At 38.6% G+C, this 8,875-nt stretch overlaps 1 protein-coding gene across 1 annotated transcript; it reads left to right on the top strand.

Moving 5' to 3' along the window:
• Positions 1–1,388: 1,388 nt before the first annotated feature.
• Positions 1,389–2,324, top strand: LOC104984035 (olfactory receptor 4F15-like). The gene has a single exon (XM_010833631.1). The coding sequence runs from the start codon at positions 1,389–1,391 to the stop codon at positions 2,322–2,324; it is 936 nt and encodes a 311-aa protein (XP_010831933.1).
• The last annotated feature ends 6,551 nt before the right edge of the window (positions 2,325–8,875 follow it).

The following is an 8,875-nucleotide window of genomic DNA, read 5'->3' as shown; positions in this document are numbered from 1 at the left end:
ATGGGTAAAACTATCTAGCACAAATGTTGCTTCCCTTTTCCCTTTAGGCATCGCATTAACATTGAGTGCAGGAACAAAGGGGCCAGGAAAAGAGCTTCTACATACGAAGCTTTGTATTTTAACCTGGGAAAGAAAGCTGCCCAGAAGACCTTATTCTATATGTCATTATACAAATATAGGTTACATGTTCTTCATAAACCAGCTCGTGGCCAAGTGACATTGGATTATAATGCTTCATCTGGGGATGAGAATAAGGATATACCCTCTTTCAAAATTAAGAAATCTCTACCAAATACCTAAATAGGTAGGTGTTCCATTATCCAGAAATGGGGAGGGAAAAGGCTTTGGGATGGGCAACATATATAGTAATTAATTGGAGATGAAGGAAATGGGTTGATTGATGCTTCTAGATCCATATGGAAATCTAGTATACTTGGAGGTGCTGGCTTTGAAAAGCAGTTCTTGGAGCATGTACTCTGAAAGTTCTGTAGCTCATGATTCAAGTTCTGGCTTTGCCACTTCTCTTTCTGGGGCTCAGTTTCCTCACTGGTGAAATGGGTATAATAAAACTGAATATATCTTAAGGAGACATTAGGAGGTTTGTACTCCCAATGTACTTTGATGATGTACTTACAATTACCTGAGTGTAGAAGACATTCAAATGTTAGCTGTGATCATAGCTGATTCTTAATTATCATCATTATATTTACCATTATTTACACTCAGCCAATATTTTATTTTTAGTTTCTCATTAATTAACATATTTATTAAAAGTGGTCATGGGCCAAAGAAGATATCATACCATAAACCAAGTATTATAATTATTAAGTCCTGTGCACCTGAGCTCCATTTAAATTTTAAAAGCCGACAGTAAGGACTGATTAAATATGTTCTAGTGTTTTTGTCTTGGTGATCTTAATAAGCTCAAAGAAGTTTGAGAATATTAATGGACTAAGAAATGTTTAGTTTAGAGCATACAGAATTAGTGTGAAAGTTGTATTAAACTATTAATACAATGATTAATACTTGTAAAACAGAAGAGGTGATGGTTATTTTGTGTGAGAACACTTAGGCAATGGTCAGAAAAACGATCTAAAAATTTTTTTTTGAGAAAAAATAAATTAAAAAGAGATTAACTATGGAATGTTAACTCTTTTGGGTTCTATCTGCAAAATTTACAGTCACAATTTTACCTTCAGATATCATCTATAGTACAATGAATTTGTTGCTAACCTTATTTCTTCCAAATTCTTAAGCTTCTCCTCTCAATCAAGTATATCTAATTTAATTATCAATAAAGCAGACAATCTATGTCTGAACCAATGATACCTACTCTTTTTAATTTTTATCCTCAGGTCACTTGAAAATCAGCTTTTCTGTCCCTGTCAATGGGGGGACTAAATGACTCTATGGTCAATGAGTTTGTGTTATTGGCCCTTTCTTGCTCTTGGGAGAAAAGGCTTTTTCTTATTTTGCTATGTTCTTTGCTCTACTTAGGGGTCATCTTGGGAAACCTGTTTATTTTCTTTTTAGTAATTTTTGATTCTCACTTACATTCTCCTATGTACTTCCTACTCGCCAACCTGTCCCTCATTGATGTGGGCCTTTCCTCTACCACAGTCCCCAAGATAATCACAGACCTCTTAAATGAAGACAAAATAATATCTTTCCAAAGTTGTATGACACAGATATGTTTCATCCACACCATAGGAGGAGTGGAGATGGTGTTACTTATAGCCATGGCATTTGACAGGTGCACAGCAATATGTAAGCCTCTTCACTACTTGAAAATCATGAACCCTAAAATATGTGTTTCATTTGTAATCACTGGCTGGATAATTGGGGTGATCCATGCTATGTCTCAATTTTTCTTTGTTATAAAATTGCCATTCTGTGGGCCTAATGAAGTAGACAGCTTTTACTGTGACTTTCCTAAGATTATAAAGCTTGCATGCACAGATGGAGCCAAGCTTGAGTTTATTGTTACTGCCAACAGTGGCTTCATGAGCATGGGCACCTTCTTCCTGCTGATCCTTTCCTACTCCTTCATTTTGGTCACTGTCTGGAAACGTTCTTCAGGAGATTTGTCCAAGGCATTTGTCACTTTGTCAGCTCACATCACTGTGGTTTTTTTGTTTTTCACTCCATGCATGTTTCTCTATGTCTGGCCTTCTCCTCCACCATCACTTGATAAAAATCTGTTCATTGTTGACTTTGCTATTACCCCTGTGTTGAATCCTGCCATCTATACACTGAGGAACAAAGACATAAAAGTATCAATAAAAAGATTGCTCAAAAAGATATTTTATTCCAGATTTTGTTGACCACAGCACTTTTTTGAAGTTTGAAAACTGCATATCCAGTTGGCCCATCTCCACTTAGGCACCTCAGACTTATCATTCCCAGAATAGACTCATCATCTGCCATCCTATATCTGCTACTACTTTGTCTGTGGAGTATAAGACCATTGCCATCATGGGAAATGTATATATATTATACTAAGAATTGATATCCTTACAGAGAACAGCATGATCTGACAAAGAAAATTTTGAATTTTGGGTTATTTTTCAAATAAAAAGATATAATGATATTGCTTCTGTTATTCATGAGGTATAAAAAATAACCTGTAAATGTGTTGTGATTAATGTTAAAAATCACCACATTGAATTGCTATATATATAGTTGCAATGATTTTACTTATTATTTAAAAGAGACAAAATTTGAGAATGCAAATAGTTTATTTGGAAAGGTTTCCTAGAACACAATTGTTCAGAAGTGGGAACATGAAACAACAAAGAGAAGATGCCAATAAAGGGTATATTAATTGGTATCCTACTACTATACACAAGTGGGGAGAAATCCTGCTGTGACTCTCTAAAAAACTGTATAGACTCTATGACTTACAGTTGTCCCACCTGAGATGCAAGGAAGCTGTTTATTTCTGTACTAGTATAGCTCTCATAGGGACTTCCCTGTAGCTCAAACGGTAAAGAATCTGCGTGCAGTGCAGGAGACCAGAGTTCGATCCCTGGTCAGGAAGATCCTCTGGAGAAGGGAATGGCAATCCATTCCAGTATTCTTGTATGGAGAATCCCATGGACATTGAAGCCTGGTGGACTACAGTTCATGGAGTTGCAAAGAGTCAGATATGACTGAGCAACTAACACACACATAGCTCTGAGGCATTAACTCCATGGCATTTCTAGGCTTCCCCACACAGTGGGTTGAACAATTTGATAGCCAGGAAAATGTCTTCAGGTAGAATGTTTCTGGAACTCATAGTGTTGCAGAAACCAGTAATCGAGAAAACAAGAACCACACTCGGAGAGTTGGAGAACTTAGGTTTATTACGTCAGTAGGCCCAGAGGAGCTAACACTCTAAGCTCTGAGCCCCGAACAAAGGGGTTACAAAGTTTTTATAGACAGACTATAGTGGGCAACCCTAGATGTTAATAGTCTGGTTTGAACTAAGGAGCTTCACGCGCATGGGAACAGCAGTCAAGATGGGGATGCCTGACCTTTACACAGACAGGCATGATTAAGTAGGTTTGCAGGGGCTGGGCAATAGCAAAGAGCAGGACAAGGGTGAGTAAGATAAGCTCCAGTTCCTAGTATTGTAAGTCCCCACTTTCTGAGACTGCGTGGACCCCCAGACTTTGCAAGGAGCAAGCTGAATTACAGAGGCAGAATGAGCCGGATGTTATATAAAATTTTAACTTTTCCTCTTCAGTAATAGAAAACAATGTACATTCTTGGAAATATTAAGTGCAGAGGGACATTCATGAGGTGTTAAGAGCATCAGATGTCTTGCTTAGAGGCATTCACATCCCATATAAGTTCACCCCATCATTAATTTTTCAAACACAAGAGTGTAAATGGAACAAGTGTTAATTTGTCTGTCATTGCACATGCACCTAGGATGGTATTCATCATCATCTTTAATTTTTTTAATGAAGCATAGTTGATTTACAACGTTACATATTACTTTCAGTGTACAGCATAGTGCTTCAGTATTTATGCAGGTTACACTTCATTATAGGCTATTACAAGATATAATGGCTATAATTCCTTGTGCTGTACAGTATATTATTATTGTTTATCTATTTTATACAAAGTAGTTTGTATCTGATATCCATCAACTTCCTCCTCAACAACCCTTTCTAGATCATCCTTACAATTATCCATCACTTTTGCTGATCGAGATTACTTGCCCAGACTCATATCTTCCTACTTGAGCAGTCTAAGGCCAAGTCCATAATCTTCTCAGACTGTAATTTCTACAGCTGCTCATTTAAAGTTATCATCCATTACTTCTGATGCAAATGTAGCAGCAACTATATTTATTCATGATAATGAAGGTTAATTATCCCTAGAGTGATAGAAACTTGTTTCATTGTCTGATGATCTACTGACACAAGAAAATCAAAATGACCAGAGAGCTACCAAAATTTTAGGTTTATTGGAATCCTTACTCTATCCTCAGAAGGAGCATTTTCCCAACCCTGTAGAGCTCAAAGTTGTAGGTTCAGAAAGCTCAAGTTATCCAATGAAGTGATGGTGAATACATCCACTCACCATCTACCTTGGGTTCTCAAACCTATGCATTCTGGGGCACAATACTTTATAATATCTAATGGTTCAAAGTTAAAGCTCAGAGTGCCATTTCCAAACTGACTAACTTGCATCTTAACCTATACCTTTAAAAAGTAATTCCCACATTCTATGAGCTGACAACTTCTGTTCACTGAAGCACCAGTGGATCACTTGATTGTGTGCTTGTTTCTACTTTTTTTCTTGTCAATATATTCCTTTGTCCTAAGCAATGTTATGAAGGACATTAAGAATTCTATGTGTTTTTGGATCACCTAACGTCCAAGGTCCATCTAGTCAAGGCTATGGTTTTTTCAGGGTCATGTATGGTTGTGAAAGTTGGACTGTGAAGAAAGCTGAGTGCCGAAGAATTGATGCTTTTACACTGTGGTGTTGGAGAAGACTCTGGAGAGTCCCTTGGACTGCAAGGAGATCCAACCAGTCCATTCTGAAGGAGATCAGCCCTGGGTGTTCTTTGGAAGGAATGATGCTAAAGCTGAAACTCCAGTATTTTGGCCACCTCATGTGAAGAGTTGACTCATTGGAAAAGACTCTGATGCTGGGAGGGATTGGGGGCAGGAGGAGAAGGGGACAGTAGAGGGTGACATGGTTGGATGGCATCACCGACTCGATGGACATGAATTTGAGTTAACTCCAGGAGTTGGTGATGCACAGGGAGGCCTGGCGTTCTGCAATTCATGGGGTCTCAAAGAGTTGGACATGACTGAACAAATGAACTGAATGGCCAAGGCATTGCTGTAAGAGTAGTCAAAGCCATACCTGGAAAATATATGTATTCCAGAAAAACAACTTGTTGTTCTTCCAACATGGAAGAGATCCAATATAAATAACTTGCCATTAAGTTGACGATAAAATTACTAAATAGATGGAACCATATCAAGCATTGAGCACTCATCCATGTGTGCTTCTGAAAGGTCAAACATTTAAGGGTGGCAATAGCTAGAATTGCCTTTATGAGAAGTAACCATTCTGAAAGAACTCATAGAAAAACTTCATTCTTTCCATTTATAATTATTTCATTCATGGGCCCAGTGTACAAGTAAAAAACCCACAGAAAGACTTCATCCTTGCCTTTTAAAACTTCATTAATGGGCCATTGTGTAAGCCCTGGAGTGCCTAATCCAGGTTATCAACTCTGCTATTTAACACTATTCCTGGGCTACAATAAGATAAGGAAAATAAATAAGATGTATTTATTTGTATTTATATGTCTTTCTTCCTGCTTTCCAGCTAAAGGAGCAATTATATCACATCTCAATACGGCCCAAGTATAACTATCACTATCCATTTTAAGTGACAATGTCACAGTTATGCAGAAATAATAAAACTGATTAACACTTCTGAGGACAAATATTATAGACAAGAGTCACTTGAAATGTCCAGCAAAGAGCTAGATTGATTGCTATTTTTGCTTTCCCTAAAAACACAAAACAGAAAGATTCAGTTCAGTTCAGTCATTCAGTCATGTCCAACTCTGCGACCCCAGGGACTGCAGCACGCCAAGCCTCCCTGTCCATCACCAACTCCCAGTGTTTACCCAAACTCATGCCCATTGAGTTGGTGATGCCATCCAACCATCTCATCCTCTGTTGTTTCCTTCTTCTCCCACTTTCAATCTTTTCCAGCATCAGGGTCTTTCCAATGAGTCAGCTCTTTGCATCAGGTGGCCAAGTACTGGAGTTTCAGCTTCAGTATCAGTCCTTCCAATGAATATTCAGGACTGATCTCCTTTAGGATGGACTGGTTGGATCTCCTTGCACTCCAAGGGACTCTCAAGAGTATTCTCCAACACCACAGTTCAAAAGCATCAATTCTTCAGTGCTCAGCTTTCTTTAAGCCCAACTTTCACATCCATACATGACTACTGGAAAAACCATAGCCTTGACTAGATGGACCTTTCTTGGCAAAGTAATGTCTCTGCTTTTTAATATGCTATCTAGGTTGCTCATAATTTTCCTTTCAAGGAATAAGCATGTTTTAATTTCAAGGCTTCAGTCACCATTTGCAGTGATTTTGGAGCCCAAAAAAATAAAGTCTGCCATTGTTTCCACTGTTTTCCAATCTATTTGCCATGAAGTGATGGGACCGGATGCCATGATCTTAGTCTTCTGAATGTTGAGCTTTAACCAACTTTTCACTCTCCTCTTTCACTTTCATCAAAAGGCTCTTTAGTTCTTCACTTTCTGCCATAAGGGTGGTATTATCTGAATATCTGAGGTTATTGATATTTCTGCCAGCAATCTTGATTCCAGCTTGTGCTTCATCCAGCCCAGAATTTCTCATGATGTACTCAACATATAAGTTAAATAAGCAGGGTGACAATATACAGCCTTGACGTACTCCTTTTCTTATTTGGAACCAGTCTGTTGTTCCATGTCCAGTTCTAACTGTTTCTTCCTGACCTGCATATAGGTTTCCTAAGAGGTAGGTCAGGTGGTCTGATATTCCCATCTCTTTCAGAATTTTCCACAGTTTATTGTGATCCACACAGTCAAAGGCTTTGGCATAGTCAATAAAGCAGAAATATATGTTTTTCTGAAACTCTCTTGCTTTTTCAATGATCCAGAGAATGTTGGCAATTTGATCTCTGGTTCCTCTGTCTTTTCTAAAACCAGCTTGAACATCTGAAAGTTCATGGTTCACGTATTGTTGAAGCCTGGTGTGGAGAATTTTGAGCTAGCATGTGAGATGAGTGCAATTGTGCGGTAGTTTGAGCATTCTTTGGCATTGCCCTTAGGGATTGGAATGAAAACTGACCTTTTCCAGTCCTGTGGCCACTGCTGAGTTTTCCAACTTTGCTGGCATATTGAGTGCAGCACTTTCACAGCATCATCTTTCAGCATTTGAAATAGCTCAACAGGAATTCCATCACCTCCGCTAACTTTGTTTGTAGTTATCCTTCCTAAGGCCCACTTGACTTCACATTCCAGGATGTCTGGCTCTAGGTGAGTGATCACACCATTGTGATTATCTGAGTCATGAAGATATTTTTTGTACAGTTCTTCTGTGTATCCTTGCCACCTTTTCTTAATATCTTCTGCTTCTGTTAGGTCCATACCATTTGTCCTTTACTGAGCCCATATTTTCATCAAATGTTCCTTTGGTATCTCTAATTTTCTTGAAGTGCTCTAGTCTTTCCCATTTTATTGTTTTCCTCTATTTCTTTGCACTGATCACTGAGGAAGGCTTTTTTATCTCTCCTTGCTAGTCTTTGGAACTCTGCATTCAAATGGGTATATCTCTCCTTTTTTTCTTTGCCTTTAGCTTCTATTCTTTTCACAGCAATTTGTAAGGCCTCCTCAGACAGCCATTTTGCTTTTTTGCACTTCTTTTTCTTGGGGATGGTCTTAATCCCTGTCTCCTGTATAATGTCACAAACCTCTGTCCATAGTTCATCAGGCACTCTGTTTTTCAGATCTAGGCCCTTAAATCTATTTCTCACTTCCACTGTATAGTCATAAGGGATTTGATTTAGGTCATACCTGAATGATCTCGTGGTTTTCCCTACTTTGTTCAATTTAAATCTGATTTTGGCAATAGGGAGGAAAATAATGAGATGGAGGAAATAAATGGAATATCAGTTCCAGAAACAAGAAAGATAGCACTAAGTCGTGTTCAACTCTTTTGATCCCATTAACTGTAACCTGCCAGGCTCCTCTGTCCATGGGATTCTCCAGGCAAATACTGGAGTGGGTTGCCATTTTCTTCTCCAGGGGATCTTCCTGATCCAGGAATTGAACCCAGGTCTCCCACATTGCAGGCTAATGGTCTATCAACTGAGCTACATAGGAAGCTCCAGAAGAAAGTCTTCCCTAACCAGGAATCGAACCCTGGCCATTGCAGTGAGAGTACCAAATCCTAACCACTAAACCACCAGTGACACTTATACAGAAATGATAAAATGAGAAACGATAAAATGGACTCACACTTCTGAGGATAAATTTATAGACGAGTCTTTTGACAATTCCCAGAAAAGTGCTAGATTGATTGCCATATTTGCTTTCCCTAAACACATAAAATAGAAAGATTAACCCATATAATATGAGATGGAGGAAATAAATGAAATATCAGTTCCTTAAACAAACAAATTAGCAATTTCCTAGTGGCTCAGACTAGGAAATTTCCTAGTGGCTCAGACTAAGTAAAGAATCTGCCTGCAATGCAGGAGAACTGGGTTCAATCCCTGTGTCAGGAAGATCCTCTGGAGAAGGGAATGGCAACCCATTCCAGTATTCTTGCCTGGAGAATTCCATGGACAGAGGAG

The sequence above is a fragment of the Bison bison genome, unplaced genomic scaffold, assembly GCF_000754665.1.
Source record: "Bison bison bison isolate TAMUID 2011002044 unplaced genomic scaffold, Bison_UMD1.0 scf7180017845316, whole genome shotgun sequence".
Lineage (NCBI taxonomy): Eukaryota > Metazoa > Chordata > Mammalia > Artiodactyla > Bovidae > Bison > Bison bison.
This window is presented reverse-complemented; position numbering and strand designations above follow the sequence as displayed.

What these genes read in the sequence shown, in the direction of transcription:
- LOC104984035 (XM_010833631.1), top strand. Translation starts at nt 1,389, where the DNA reads ATGGGGGGACTAAATGACTCTATGGTCAATGAGTTTGTGTTATTGGCC.